We start from the raw sequence: 17,015 nt of genomic DNA, 5'->3' as shown, positions 1-17,015 counted from the left end.
GTGAGAGATTAGAGAGGGAGAAGAAGAAAAAAATTCTCAAAGGAAGAAAGGAGGGTTGTTTGGGTTCAAGATCAGTATCTTTACTGCTTCCATATTCATCCAATAGGTGGGGTTGCTGTTGTTAGTTGGTATCTCTGCCCTCAGAATGGTGAAGGTTACCAGGGAGGGAGGGTTAGTCCTAGGTGGAGGACTCCTGGAAGTGGGGTATGGCACCTGCCAGTCCCTGAGGGAGACTACATCTCAAGGATCCCTTTCTGGGCCTGCTTGTATGATGTGAGGGCCTGGTCTTATCTCCTTGTCTCATCTGAAGACCTCCCAATTCCTGGTCTCTGTGTTAGTCTTTAAAAGTATCACACTCATCCCTCTCTTGCTACTTCCTAATAAGGAACCTTCCTCTCCAGGGCTCTTGTGTGTGGCACTTTGGGCACGCTGCACACCTGCTCCACTGAGAGCTGTTTTTTTGTTGTTGTTGTTGTTTTTTTTTGTTGGGCAGTCACTGTGCCAGACAAGCTGCTGCTGGGGAGAGGGAGGAGTTAGAAACTGAGTACCTGGTCAGCTGGAGTTCCAAACTGGTAGTTGCCCTCACTAATGATGGTGATGAAGGTGACCCAAGATGGAGGCAGCATATGGCTGTGGCTATCTTCAGAGCCTCTGTGAAGTTCCCAGGTGCAAGCAGGCTATGGTATGTAGGGGCTATATCTGTTGCTGCAGAGTCCCAAGATGGCGGCCACTGGGGGAGTCCCATCTAGGTAGATGGGGATCCACATGGGAGTGGCCCAGAGATCCTGCATGTGGGTAGCTGCCAGTGTCCTGTGTGGGAACGGAGTCTGGGATTTCTGCTTGAGTGGGTGGCCGAATGTTCCACGTAGGTGCTGATGCTGATGGTCCCAATTGGGTACCTCTGGTAGTCCTGTGTGGGTGAGTAGTTGGGAGACCTACTCTGATGCTGAGGGATTCCCTCTGGCCCACCATCTTGGACCCCCCCACAAAGTATTTTTGTATCTTTAAGTATTGATGAGTAAATTTTCTTCCACACCTTGAATATGTTTGCACACTGACTTCTTCATCTATCTTTAGCAAATTCCTTTGTAGTTTTTATTTATTTCCTCTGTGATATGTTTACAAATTTGCCCATCTATTTATTTTGATTTTGATATGAGAAACTATGTATCACTCTTTTTTTTATCCCATTCCCACTTTATATCTGACATATTTACTTTCTTGACAGTTATAATTGAGGACTAAGTATTTTTATAGCACTTTGCATAATAAGAATATGTCTTAGGGAGGGGTGGAGGATTGCTCCACAGATCTTGTTCTGGTGTTTCTTCAATGCAATATCAAATTCCCTGCATTAGAGTTTCAGTCTACCTATTAGCAATACATTTTATTCATAAGAAAGTACATTTATTAAATCTCTAATGGTTTTCAAGCTTCTATTAAAATCTTGAGATTCTAAGGTAGTTTTCAGTTTTAATTTCTCACCCAATATTTGCACTGGTTTTCCCTTAGTAGAAGTCTTTTCACATTCAACATTTTACATAGATTTCATAGGATCATGTTGTACTGCTTGTGGGGCTAGGGATGGAGTAAGAATAAGTAGCCACTGTAAATTGGAACCAAATCACTTTTTTTCTTCTGCTTTTTAAAAGCAGCATGAAATTTTAGTCTTCTACTCCTTTTGGTGCTGCTAGTTTTTTACCTTTTTATTTTCTTGGTGGTTTTACTATTTTTAATTTTTTTTTTTTTACAAAGAACTAAGGAGGGAGACTCCTGAATCAATATCAGCTTTACTAAATTGTCTTTACCCAGACTTATGAGTTGATTTTATCTCTGATTTACCCGCAGAGCTTAGCACAGTGGTTAGCCTGTGCTCCATAAATCCTGAATTTAATTGAAAATGTAAATTAACTTGAGTGTAAAGGCCATCTCAATTAAAAAAAAAATCCTTAATTTATCTCCTAAAACATGTGGAGATTCCTTTAATACATTAAGTCTTAAGTTTTCAAACCTGTGAATCATACAAGAAAATGGATGGAAATGCACTGGTTGGAAAACAATCTGGTGTTTATATCTTATTATATTAGTTAATATTAATTGTTATAAATATTTTTTTAAAAGAGAGAGTGAAGAGAGAGAGAGAGAGAGAGAGAAAGAGAGAGAGAGAGAGAGAGAGAGAGAGAGAGAGAGAGAGAGAGAAAGAATTTTAATATTTCACTTCTTAGTTTTCGGCAGACACAACATCTTTGTTTGTATGTGGTGCTGAGGATCGAACCCAGGCCGCATGCATGCCAGATGGGCGCACTACTGCTTGAGCCACATCCCCAGCCCTGTTATAAATATTATTAACTATGAAAATATAATACAATTCTATAATATAATTAAATTATATATGATATACCTTATTTAAATTTTAATACATGTTCCACCTCTGGGATGATGGGGAAAAATGGTTAAATTATTTGTTTAATCTAAATAATAGCATCAATTAGCTAAGAATGGATATTAATTCTGATCAGCACTTCTTAAGAAAATATACAATTTCAGAAAAGATTCAAAGCAACATCTACCTTGAAGTTATTCATTGAAAACCACTTTTAGAAACTGTCTAGCCTTCTAATTCTGTGACCCATATAATCCTTGCTGTTCCTGATTGCCTCACTTACAGGTAATTACTGAGCACTTATGTTGTGCAGGTGAGAAGCTCTGATGTCTAAAGTGATCCTTCATTTGTTTACAATGATCGTTTCCTGTCTTGAGTGGGAAGGGGCAATTGTCTCCTTGAGATTACCAACTGTTCTTTAACTATTTTCCTTTTACCTTATTAGTTCCCTCCAGTCTGATATTTCTTATTTTAAGGAGTAGTTTAAAAGGGCAAATGGAAGTGACTAATAGATTCTTTTCCTTATTAAAGATTCTAAAATCTTTATAAAACACCAAATATTCATTCAATTTTTGGTGATAGTGGCCAGGTTAACAGGTTCTTATACTTGGAAGTAACCTCATAAGGGTCCCTCCCCTCTGGTTCTCCAAACAATGGTGGATTCTTTCCTACCACATATGAAAGAAAAATCATCTGTATTCTCCTTGAGTTACAAAAGATACATTTACATTCCAACTCATCCTTTCTCATAGTGGAGACTTTGATTATGATAATGGAATACTTTATATTATGTAAAAATAGTGTCCTTATAACCTCAGCCCATATATCTGCATGATAATTATGTACTTGGATTATCCTAAAGTGAATTATAAATATTTTAAAATTATTACAAAAGCTTCTGTTATCATTTTTTTAAGTTCACCTGTTTTCCTTCTCAGGTCCATCCTGGCTTCTACGATGCACTTTCCTCCAGACACTTGATTTTCACTAATTAGAAAATTATGAGTCTATACTGATTTTATTAGAACAAAAATATGTACTCCACTGCCAGAAAATTGTCAAAATAAATCTATAATTCGATTGTGCTCATGATATAAAGGTACTCAAAAGGCTGAGTTTTAAAAGTTTATTTAAAAATATGCTGTGTGTAACTATGAGTTTTGGAGCAAAATTAAAGTTCATGTGAGAGAAATATTTCATAATACTTGTACAAGTTATGAAAATAATTTAAATTATAAAATTCCATTTATAAAACCTATTGCAAAATGTTTCAGAAACTGTAGATTTTGTAATAGCTAGTTATTTTAAAATGGAATATAGTCAACAAGCTTTAACTGGTTCTCCACCATATGTAGAACAATCTCACTCTATAAACCTATTCATTGCACTATTCAAAGCACACCTTCATGAAATAACTCATGGATAATTATAAAGCAACATTTCCATGGCCCAGAATAGTAAGTAGAAAGAAAAGTAAATTTGCTTCCAAACACTTGAGTTTAAGAAGCAGCTCTGGTATCCCCCAACAAAGGCAATCATTTAAGTTTCTAATAATAGATTTCTTATCTTTAAAACAGAAGTTATAAGAACTCATGGTCTACCTACCTTATAGCACCAGAGGGAGAAGTAAAAGTGACATTGTATACAAAAGTACCTTCCATTCAAATGCAAATTAAAGTATTTTGTTATGTAAGAGAAATGGAAGATTTAGAAACTTCAATTTAAAGACCTAAAATAATTATACACCCCTAGACTATTCTCACTAAATTTAGTTAGTTCAACTGAAAAACAGGTTTAAAATACCTTAAGCTTAATGAAGCCAAAAACATATAGTTCTTCATATTTAACATAGGAGATAATTATTATTTATATCTGTAAAGAATACAAAAATGCAAAGTAGAGTGGAAAATTATGAGAGACTTGGGATTTGTCACACCAACTCTGCAGTAGTGTAAGGACTGAACATTTGGATCCAGGGAAAGCACCACTTGTGGAGCGTAGGAGGGAGAAGCAGCCACTAGCCAACAATATTGAGAAGTCACCAGGCTGTGGGGGACAAGGAGGGCATGGAATCACAAAAATCAAAGGTGGAGAGAATATCAAGGAAGGAATCATCAGCATTTTCAAAAGGCCAGTAAGAGATCCAGACAGGCACAGAGAAGGCACAAATGTACTTACTTGGAAAAAGTGACTTTAGAGAGTGATTGGTGAAAACCAAGCTGAAGTGGCTTGAGTGACTGACTACTAAGAATCCTAAAACAAGGCCAGACCAACCTTTGAGGAGCTGAGTCATAAACCGCCAGAAAGAAAGGAAGGCTGTAGATGGTCAAAAAACAAGCTCTCTTAGAAAGAAATTGACTCTATTCATGCTAATAAATATTCAGGCAGAAGAAAGGAAGACTGTGGGGAGGGAGAGGATAAGGTACCAGAGAGGATAAGGACTAAGAGCTCTTATGGAAAGAAAGTAGGAAAGAATTCAAGAGGTGGGAGACACTACACACTGAGAAGTGCTCAGAGAGAGCAGCCTGGGGACTATTTGTTCTACCCAGGGTTTTTCTAAACATTGACTTGCCCTTCTCACCCCCCCAACAAGATCAATCCTCCTGTGGCTCTCAGAGAGAGAAAGAGAGAAGGGACAGGTTGTATAGTCTTCCTTAAACCTTGTCCTTCAAATCCACAATTCAGGAACATGTCTAATAACTTCCTTAAGATATTCCTCTTCTCTCTTCTAATTCTATGCAATGATAATGTAGGAATAAAAATGTATAGTCTATTTACCTCAGATCTTTCCTATCAGAAATCACACAGCATCATTTATGTTTTAAACAATTTGCCAAATCAAAAATCAAAATAATGCTACTGTAAATGCACACAAGCCATTTTAATCTTTTAAATCTTTCTTCAGAATGTCTAAAATCTCCTGGTCTAATATGAAAACTAAGTATGTTTCCAATGAAGCTTCAATATTAAATACCAAACCAATATCTAACTTGTTTAAACCAGTTTCAAATACTCATATTTTCAAGGAACTGAATTCTTAAGCATCTCATTTCTTTAATAAATCTGATGTTCCTCAGTTGCTATTTGAGAGATGAATCTAAAGGCCACTGCCTAACTTGAAGAGAATATTACCAACTTAGTTATTAAGCTTGGCTTCAGTTCAGGTATTTCTAATTAATATGTTTTGTTGATGTGATAAATGCCTGGATCTGATCCCTAGGAGTTATTTCAATCTTGTCTTATGAAACTGGAGCAATTTATAAAAATTCAGAAGTTAACCTCACTTTTATGTATAACTGTAGTGCACTAATAAAAGCATAAAACAATTCAGGGTAAAAGCCCAGGGTTTGTAGTCAGATGGATCTGAACTCAAGTTCTGTGTTGCCACTGATTTGTTGAGCCAATGAGGTTCATTACATACCTGCTCTGAATTCATTTTCCCATTGAAAATGGGTGAAAGGGCTATAATTAGAAAGTGAGTGAGACCCTTCACCATACTATTAGACTTGCCAGTAAGTATTTATTTTGGGACTCTTCTGATGTGTGAGAACCAATCAGAGTCATTTTTGACCAAACAGCATTTACCATGAGTCATCTGGAGGTTCAGCACTGAGGGTGACCACAAACTCAAAGTGGGAGCAGTTGTGCCTGATAGAAAAGTGAAAATAATAGGAAATGGCAAAAATGTGATATTCCACCCAAGGGATCCCAAAAATATCTGATGAGAGAAAACACTTCACATGAGGCTAGAGAGCTCACATGAGCAGGTAACAGCTACCACAAAAGGAACTTCAGAACAGAAACTATTGTGAGATCACTTCTCCAACAAATGTCAGGCTTCATCTATGATGATATACAATTTTAGTTCTTAAAGGAATCACTCTTTATCATTTGGTTTGTATTTTAAATTGAGTTTTCTGTACAGCATTTTATCACAGCATATAGTCATAAATACAATAATATCTCAGCGATGTATGTGCTGCAATGGCTTTATAAGGTTTAATGTGATATAAAGTGGATATAAAATTGTTACATGTATACATAGGACTAACTTCACTTTGTCACAAAATTATTTCCCTTTCCCTCGTCTAGGTTTCCCTTCTCACCTGTGTAGGCTCTGATTCAGGCCTTTCTCTCTCAACTTCCTCAGCTCAAGTAATCAACAATTCAAGCAGTCAAGCAATTCATTTTGCTCAATGCTTCACAAATTATTTTTTTATGATCCATTGCTTTGCCACCTTTGTTTATATCCTATTGCTCATCCCTACACTGTTCCATTGCTCTCCTGACTGACCTTTATGCTATTCCTCATTCCTCATGATTCATGCTGAGCCTCATCACATCTTGCTCAGGCTCATACAAGACCGATAATTTCTACTTTGCAAGACAAACTCAGAGTTACCTATCCAGGCCTCTTCACACAGTGGTCCCCATCTACCTAAGTTCTCATTGATCTGTGTTAACTATCTGCTGCACTCTGACCTGAATTGTCTGAACTTTACATGTCCTATCTCCATGATTTTCCAAACTATACCTAGAATGAAATTCCAACTCTTCCATAAAACCAATTCGAAAAAGAAAAAAAAAAAGAAAAATGAATCTTCAACTTCTCACTCTGTGAACTCTGACAGCATTTACTGCTGGCACCTTTTTAAAACAATGAGTCACCTTCTATCTTATTGAAACTCCTTTATATTGCTTGTTCAGTCTAACTGTTCTGATTTCCTTGTTGTTTCCTTAAACGAGTTTGCATGCTCTCTAATCCACTCCATGAGACCTGCTTTATCCCAACACACCTAGCACAGAAGCTGGTCTCAGAAATTACACTCTAAATATTTTTGTTTTGGTTTAGTTTAGATAGATCATCATAACCAAAAGCTATATATAACATGAAGTCATTTTTTTCACATTCCTGTCCATTATTTTTCTTTTAAATATTTAAGAAGATAAGATCACAAAGATAAAATGTGAGGGAAATCAATACAAATGGTTATTATTGATTATTCTGAATGGACATAAAGTGTCAATAAATGAACTTAACCTGAATTATAACCAGGTCCTTTTAACTGATATTGTTAGAATAATGACCATTCATCAATAAATAGCACACTGTTTTGCAGTGCAAAACAAAAAAGTGTGATTTTTTTCTCCCTTTGTTGATTCACCCTAGAAACCTCCTCGAGATTAATGTTGTTTGCAGTATAATTGTTTCTATGAAAATAATAATCTGTAGCAAATGCCTATTAAATACATTGTAAGTATATGGATGTATTTTAAACAGCACAATTTATGCATTTTGATATATTTTGTTTATTGTTAACAGAACAGAAACTCACAAAAACTTTCATGTTAGAGATAATATTGATTAATAATTCCTTCTCTTACTAGTTCCCACTGCAGTTTAAAGTCCCCAAAGGAGTGGGGACTTGTTTTCTCACTACTGCCTATAATATGCTGTCAGCACTTGCTACCTATTAACTGACTACATGAATGAGCAAATGAACATTGATCTTGATTCTATTCTATCTTCTTTAGATGATAACATTCTAATGTGCCAGGGCAGGGTTTTGCTCTCTGAAGTACAAATGCAAAAAAAGGAACAACACACAAAACTGCTAGTTAGAACTTTATGACCACTTTGAATGCACTGAACTTTATTCTAGGAATGTCATGGTTGGAAAAAACCTTACCTGACCTCTTTCTAAAGGCACTCATTTTTGTTTATAAGTAAGCCTAAAACTGCATTAGCAAAAACTGAGCAAAGAGAAATCAGTATAAATTTTGTAGACAACTTAAAAAAATTTTTTTTAAACTGTATTTTTAAAATGTAGAATGAACTGAGGAACAATTTTGATGATACTGATTTTTACAATATGGAAAGGTGACTGGAAAATGGTTAAATAGTTCAGAAATAAATTTAGACTATCCAAGATGTGTGTATATATATATACATATAAACATACATACAAACATACACATATATGTATATACATACATATACATATGTATATGTTCTCAGGAATGGAGATGTTTCTTAATTAATTTATTGTTAAATTTATACTAAATAAATTTATGAATAACTAAATTGCCCTAAAGGTGCTGTTGATTCACTTGGAATGTCTGCCTTTAGTGGAAACTTATAATAAAACCTGTTGGCCTCCCAAGAATTTGGCAAAGACTTCAAAGATGGCTCACCCTCTTTAAAGATGGGTAAACTATATGCTATCATGTATTTGTGATGACAAGGAAAGATTCCTTTTGGATCATGGATGAAAGTGAGATTAAAACTTTAGTTCTGTAATTGGAAATTTGGCTATGAATCACACAAACTTATTATTTTAGGGCCTAGCCTATAAAAATGACACAAAACTTAAACAGATGTCTAACTGCTTTCAAGAAGATAATAGAAGGATAAGAATAACTGACCATATAATCAAGAGCCCAGACTCTTCTTACAGTTAGTTATCAGAAGCAAAGACAAAATTAAATGTGTAGTCTGACTAAATTATGCCTATGGTTTATAGAAGCTGTAATATCACTACATTTCAGCTACAAATGACTAGGAATATATTTCTCTTTCAAACTTTTACATGACTGCATAAAAATGTGAGTTAAATTGACTTTTATGTTGAAAATGAAAGGGCAAAGGAAACATTTCACTGAATAACTACCATGTGCCAATAACTGTATTATTATTTTATTTAATCCTCATTTGATATTCACATAAGGTGAAAAGCCCTGCACTAGTTTCCAGATGAAGAAACTGTTTCAAGGAAATTATGCCATTTCTGCAGGATCCTTAGATGACTAAGTAGTAATCTGAGACATAAACCCATATCCATCTTAGTACCAGAACCCTTATACCGTGTCTACTACCTTCAAAGTAAAGCTATTTCCGTTTTCTTTTACTGCAAACCATCATGAATTACAACCAGAGCAGGATTTAAGCAATGAATAAAACCATAAAATGCTAGATGGAGAGCATCTTCTGGAAGCATTGTCGATCAGTCTTGACCCATGTGCATTTACCAAGGGCAGTGATTTGGAGGGCCCCTCCCATATTGCATCAAGATTATCATCATGCACTCACATATCACACTAAATGGAACTTTTTTTATGACTACACTGTGTTCAAGTTGCAAATAATTAGCTGACATTATACTTCATAGATTTATGCAAAGACATTGATTTATTTTTACATGTGCTAATCTAGTTATCATTTTCAGGCCCTATACTTTTTGATAGATCTAGATAAAACTATATAGTCCTCAGGCCTGGAGGAAAATGGCTTTACCAGGATCACTTGATTAGTGGAAGTCAGGACAAGATCCCTCATTGTCTAGTTCTCTTTTGAATCACCACCATATTTCTCAATATGACATATTTTTTTTAAAAAAAACACAGAACTCCAGATAAGACAATATATATAGGGCATATTTGGGAATGGACATTAAAGAGATCTCTATAAAGCTTCAGAATTAAACCAAATTTCAATTGAACATTAATTGGCATTTTAATGTAGAAAGAACCAAAGCTATGAAATTAGTAGTTTTAGTGTTGATATTAATGTTTTCTAAAAGCAATAAGCCATAATATTCCATCAAAGAATGTCAGTAATCAATTCATACACAATCAGTTATAAAGCTTGTTAAAATATCTGTGTAGATAGAAGTATGTGAGTGGGTAACAGTAACTGTAAAATTATTAAAATTTAATCACGGGGTGGAAAAAACTAAGGATGTTATCTCATCAAAGTTCTTTATGTCATGGATTCAGAAAATGCAACTGAAAGCCATAAAATGATTAGCCCTTTTGTATAGCTAGATCTCGACAGAAATTAATATTAAAATTTCCTGACCAGTAAGCAGTTTGTTTTTGTTTTTGCTTTTTAAAATTATTCCTCCACTGCCTCTTCATAAAGTACAGGGAAAAAATTTATAGCTAAAATGCAAGAATATAAGTAATAGCCTATCAAACAAAGAAATACCACTCCTACATCCTCATTTTGAAAATCAACACAATGGAAACTCAAGTATTCTTGACATTACAATGTCCATGGTTTTCTTTTTAATCGTTGCTCAAGACATTAAGCTTCTTGCTTTTTGTAGCACCTAAGATATTTCCATAATGGCTCATGTACAGGGTGGGGTTTCCATTTCTTTGTGTCTCACTCCTGACGGCTCATGGCTTCACACACATTTCAGCACATCTGCTTTACAAGAGGAAACTGCTGAAAACTCAAGGCCATTGTTAAACAAAGAACAGATAAGCCAGAAAAAGTGTCTAGAACTTTTAAAGAAAATCTTTCAAAAGTTAGTGCATGTAATTTTGCTTATAATTGTAACCATGTTCATCAGCACTTACCTTTCATTCCTGGGAACCAATGTGTGTCACCAGTAATTATAAGCAAACTGACTAAAATATCCGGCTTGCATTTTTTCAGTCCTGCTCCACTGATGTTCTGGGCCATTTGTGTCTATCTGATTAACCTTGAATCCACTTTTAAAGTATTTCATTTAATCCTTATCTTCTGACAAAGAAATTAAAAGGCAACGTTTTTTTAAAGAGTCTTTAGTGTTCTAGTGAAGATCAGTCTAAGTCTTTGATCTCTTTTAATCAAAGCATCACTTCCAGACTTCGTTGTCTTTTTTTATTTAGTAAAATCATAGGCAATAATAATAGAAATTAGTTTCAAAATTATTTTTAGTGATTTTTTTTAAGTAGCTGGTTTAAAATTTCAATCAATGATCTTTGGGACACTTCATTCCCTGATTCATAAAATCATCAAATATAATTAACAAATATAAAACTAGATTGGTAGAATTTCCAGTTGAGAAAAGGAAAGAGAACATTCTTTGTTTTAATAGTTTTCACAATATTAATATTTCACTTACTATTATTATCATTGGTTCTAATACTGTGATGCTATAATGTCAAACAATTCATTCATTATCTTCACCTCCAAAACCATATCATTAAATATATTTTAATGTGAGCAAACTAAAGCTCATAGAGGATTGGAGACTTCCCTAAAGTGGCAGAACTCAAACTAGTAAGTGGCATTCAAGGTTAGGTCTTTTAGGCTCCAAAGGTTACATCTTATTATACCACACTATACTACTAGAAATATTTTTTTCTGAGATTAAGATCAAAAACAAGAATGACAAAATGAAGTAGTTCATATCTGAAAATAATGGTGTAAATAATAGAGATGATACGAAACATGTATGCTTGCATGGGCTATAATGAATGTCCTTATTACAGATTGAGATGACTTGCTGTTTCTGATTTACAAATCTTCAAAACTTCCAACACCCACACATAGATAACTTGTTCAGCCACACATACTCACTTTGCTTAAAATTGAAAATGAAAAAAATAAAATAAAATAAAATAAAACTCATCAAAGAAGAATAAAAGTTTGTTCCTTCTTGGGCTTTGAATGAGATTATACAGTTTGGGATTAGCTATTTCTTAGCGGTAAGCAGGTAGTATTCTCCAGTATTCTGGAGGTAGAATAATTTATACCATTTGCCCTGAATTGTCTGGTAGCATGTTAGTAATTTGGCATATTCAGTAGAAGTGAACAGTGAATCATAATTGCTTGACTAATGATTTATACATCTAATTGTATTTCTTTTAATGATTAAAAGCAGTAATTATTTTTCAGGTAGTTATATATTGAGCCTATAATCGATACGTTAATAACATTATCAATGCAATAATTTCCACCACGTGAACATATCTTTTTGAAAATAAGTACACTGTGCTTACTCTAAAATGGCTCTAGTAGAGAGAGTTTTAATACCAGTGGCTCCATTATTGAAGTATTACTTCTCGGAATGTTATGAATATTTTATGTGAAAGTAGAATGAAAGCTTTCTTACCCACCACATCTAGAGTAATGTGTTCCATTCTGAATTCACCACCATCTCCTACCCTCCCCACAAGACCTTCACCTTGTTAGGAAAAGCCTCCCCTTCTATAGCCTTATCACTTCCCCTTTGTTCATCCAATAAATCAAATGCACTAATTTTCCATGTACAAAGACTTTTTCCCTTCCTTCCATTCTTTATCTGCCACCACAGAGACATTTTAAGAAGAAAATCTGAAAATATGGGCTCTCCTGCTTAAAACAATTTTGTGGTTCCTAATCCCAACTCTTTAAAAAATGCTCATATTGCCCTCCAACATGGCACCTGCCAACCTCCACCCTGTCCTGGTGTCACACCGTACTACATCATACTGGACACCTTTCAGGTCCTAGAGTCTGTAATGCTCTGTGGAGTTTCTGGGCCATTGCCCTTACTTTGCCCTTGGTCTTGAATAGTCTTCCTTCTCAAGTTTTAGCATAAGTTTCCTTTCCCCATTAAGTCTTTGCTAACTGGATTAAAATGTTTCTAAAGAATCTTATACTTCGGTCACCAACTACAAATATTTCATTGTAAATCCTTGTGCTTAGCACACAACTTGACCCATAGTAGATGCATAATAACTCTCTGGTGAATGTGTGAAATTTGGGTGCTGTGCTAAAAATCTGAGTATCCCTAGGGAGAAGAATAGTGAGATGTTTAAAAATATATAATTGAAAAGGCAAGTGTAACTGAACATTTTATGTAAGAGAGAACTGAGAGAAAATCAGTTTATCTGTCCCTGTAGGTAAGAAAAATTGTCAACTCCAGAAGGATTGCATGTTTTTAAGATCCTTTAGGACAGACCAAGATCAACAATTAAAAGATTCAGAAAAGGTGTTTTAACTAGATACAAGGATATCTTTCTAACAATTTTATTGTCTCATCAAAACATTTATGCTTCAAAAAGAGCTAAGATCCTCATCACTGGAAATGGTCATGTGGAATCTGATTAATCATAAGTTGAAATTCTTAGAGAAGGTAATCCTGCCTGCATAGAGTTGAGATCAAAATAGAAAATAAATTTTGGGTTTTACCAGTTTCACTGTGTTCTTTCTTTGCTTGTAAACAATCATCCTGTAAAACAAAAATTAATGAAAACAGGATGATTTTACTAGAAGTCAGGGTAGCTACTGAGCATTTGTTTTACAATAATTAATTAAACTTGTGAAAAGTCCAAATGGTAGAGTTCAGTTGTTCAATTTCTCTCTCTCTTTTTCTCTCACCCCCCCCTGCCCCACACACAGTTACAATTCAACAAAGTCATAGAGGTTCACCACTGAGCTTATTAGTTTGGAAATGCCACAGAAGTGATTTCTGTCTACCTGTGGTATAATATAGAAAGTTTGGGGATTTAAAGCTTTTCTTAACTGTACTTAGTAGTATTTTTCAGCTATGAACTTCTAGAAAATATATTTCTTGGTATGTCCATGTACAAAATAAGGAATGAAAAAAATGTATCTGAGTATCTAAAAAAATGCAAGTAGTTAGTAAAATCATTGTGGTGAAGGCCTTCTAGGTAGGAAAACAATGTGTATTCAAAGATTTAGGTTGGAAATGGTTAAAGAACAAGTAGCCAGTCTGGCCAGTGTTGAGGGAGCAGGCTGAGAACAAAGCAGATCTAGAGAATTTGGCTTCATCCAGGATTTCTTTGGGCTAAGAAATCTCAGTATCATAGGAGCAAAAAGTGAGCAAAGGCAATGATATACAGGAGAGTTGCTAGGAAAATATAAGGGAAGAACTTGTGAAGGATCTCAATTTGCATACGCCTTTCTGATGCAGTGTTTCAAATATGTAGCTGCTATATGCTGCAGTGAGCCTGGGTCTCTAATATGAGTTTTTCAGGAGTGACTAACTCACTCCCCCACCCACCCCTACCCCCAAAGCCCCTGATGTTTGCTTAGAGATGGGAGAGAATACAGATTGATCTTGTCCCAACATAATTATTAATGTCAGGTTTTTTTTTTCTTTTTAAGATTTAGCTTTTCTTTTTTCCCCTACTTTTATTTTGATTTTATTTTACCATTACTCTGAATAGTGTGATTTTACAAGTTAAGGAAGAGGAAGGTAAGAATTATGATATGTAGATACTTGGGGCCATCTTATACACACAGCTTTTAAATATATATTTTTCATTCTACCAAATGTTTGGTGGTTTTTAGTGAGATTGTTATATAATATTTGTCATTTTTATTTGGAGTTTTTAAAGCATGTAAATTAGTCTATATCCTGAAGTATATTAATAAACAATATCTTAAAATCAGTAATCTTTTGTCTTTTAGTTCTTTTAAATATCATCTTGATGTATTTGTTCTAGTTATATTTTTTTCTTTTTCAAATATTCAATCAAGATTATTAATAAAAACCCCAAATCCCAGTATTCTACTTTAAGCACAGAGAATTTTGCTAATTCTTATATAATAATTATTACTAATCCCAATATAAATTTAGTAACATGAAGAAATGTTGTTTTGTTTTTATTTTTTAATTGTTTTGTCTTATTTTGTTTCCATTTCAGTTCACATGTATTCCTTAGAGTTTACAATTTGGAGTGGGAAATCATTCTACCTCTTCACACTCTATGTCACAGTTTTGAATTTCTTTCATGCTAATAAAGTTATTTTTTCACATGAAGTTTGTTTCTAAAGCATTTCATGTTGCAGACCTTTCACTTTAAAGATAATGAGGTGATTCCAAACTCTAGCTGCTTACACAGAAAAAAAATTAATATTAAAAGGAAAAAAATTATCTCCATAGAAAGTGGTCTGCAATAAGTCTAGAAAAAGTGCCAAGAAGAATGTTATACTAAGTTAGAAATAAGGAAACTGGGCTGGTGTGTGCAATGAGATCATTGTTATGCAATATAACAGCAGCAGGCCCACAGTGACAGGCATGTTAATAATTATCTAGATATCAGGAGTACTTAGAACACAATCTTATCTGATGTAGTCAGAAAATAATAAAGCAGCTGGAATGTTGTGAAATGAAGCCATTCATATACATACGTATACTTACAAATAACTCACTGAGCTGGAGTAAGTTGTTTCTGTGGTTTCCTTGCATAAAAATTGAGTGCTTTCACTAGTTTTTACCAGATCACTCTAAAATGTTTTCTCTTATAATCATTAAGTTCTGCTTACATAAAAATCTTAACAACAAAACAACAAAATGAGTGCTTGGGTAAGCTGTGTAACTGTAAATGCTTTTGGTATGTAATGGACTGTCCAGTTTTCAGTATTGTGTACAAGACTGTTAACTATTCCTATAGCTTATTGACAAAAAGAAAGAAAGAAAGAAAGAAAGAAAGAAAGAAAGAAAGAGAGAGAGGGAGGGAGGGAGGGAGGGAGGAAAGAAGGAAGGAGGGAGAAAGAAAGAGAAAGAGAGAAAGAAAGTAAGATAAATAATTTAAGAATTACTAGGTAAAATATTTCCTTAAAAAATAAAATTTATTTTGCAATTCAAATGAAATAAAAAAAAACCCAGCCCCTATTTACTTGGCTCATACATAATAAAGATAGAAGGAAAGTATATGACCTTTTAATGGGAGAGAGACTGTTACTATTGGATGGTATTGAACTCTTGAGTTCCTATATTCTTGTAAGAAAGCATCTAAATGGTCACATGTTTCAATTTTATATCATCAATATTTTATTGACACTTTAGAATATGATGTGAATAATTTAAGGACTGTAAAAGTATAGAATCTGTCATTAAATTTTATTTAGGCTTCAAATTGTCCTCCAAAACTCAAGATGTTCCAAAATCATCACAGTGAACTCTCCTCTGTGCATCTCAGTCACTAATTACATGTAGTCCTTAACTCACAGCTTGTCTCTACTGAAACAAAGAAGCAAGTCCTCCTCTACTAAAAGTCATCCTCGCTGAAATGATTCAAAGGACTCCATTGATCCTGTGCATGGTCCTTCAAAGGCCACTTTAAGTTATGTCCATAAATACTCAGTAAAGCAGTTCACAATCATCCAGTGGGTTACACATCAGCATTTACAGTTTCTTGTGAAATGAAAGGGCCAAGAATAAGCCTTGAGGAACGATTAGGTTAGTTTTAAAGGTCTCTACTTTCCTTCCCCAGTGAGGGTCCTTCATACTCACTTGCCCCTTCCTGGACCTCATAGCCTTGTTCTTCAGTTCTGCCATTTAGAAAGGACTTAACCAAAGGCAGAAACAAACAGAAGGGCTGTATGACAAAATCTTTCTTCTTCCTACCCATATTAAAATTTACTAATTCTATGACCCATTCCTTCAGAGCATTACTAGGTGACAGAAAGATATTGGATAATCAGTTGGAATAAACATGTTAATGGATCCAGTGACTTCCATAAAACCTTCCAGCTGGAATGGTTCATAAAAGTTTTATGGAAGAAAGTGAATTTGATTTGAGTCTGTTAGGATAAGAAAGATGAAAGTTGGGAAAGGAAGATGACATTCCAACGTGATCACAATCATTTCTGCTCTGGCCAACTAGAACACAGAGGTCTTAGCCTTCTAATTAATATTTTAAGTCAAGATAATTATTTTTCAATACATTAATATGTAGTAGGCAAGCAGGGAAATGAATAAATAATTCTCCAACTCTAAGAAGGAATAAGATTTTTTTACAGTTTGGTTATCTGAGTTTTAAAAATTTTGTCTGTATAATAAAACATACAGTATTAACAACTCTAAAAAGTCACCTTCACTAGAAAACTACAAAGAAAAGAAAA

The 17,015-nt window shown here is 34.4% G+C and overlaps 1 protein-coding gene across 3 annotated transcripts in view; it reads right to left on the bottom strand.

Annotated features, from left to right (window-relative positions):
- The window catches only part of Ppp1r1c (protein phosphatase 1 regulatory inhibitor subunit 1C), a 124,396-nt gene that overhangs the window by 95,851 nt on the left and 11,530 nt on the right, over positions 1-17,015 (bottom strand). Inside the window, exon 1 of one of the 3 annotated variants that reach the window (XM_078017704.1) lies at positions 10,748-10,946. The exons of the other annotated variants lie outside the window; for them this stretch is intronic. Within the exon in view, the coding sequence (XP_077873830.1) occupies positions 10,748-10,853 (106 nt within the window). The 5' untranslated portion in view covers positions 10,854-10,946. Of the gene's footprint in view, positions 1-10,747; positions 10,947-17,015 lie in introns of those variants that run through there. 3 annotated transcript variants of the gene reach the window in all.

The sequence above is a fragment of the Ictidomys tridecemlineatus genome, chromosome 7 (assembly GCF_052094955.1).
Source record: "Ictidomys tridecemlineatus isolate mIctTri1 chromosome 7, mIctTri1.hap1, whole genome shotgun sequence".
Lineage (NCBI taxonomy): Eukaryota > Metazoa > Chordata > Mammalia > Rodentia > Sciuridae > Ictidomys > Ictidomys tridecemlineatus.
This window is presented reverse-complemented; position numbering and strand designations above follow the sequence as displayed.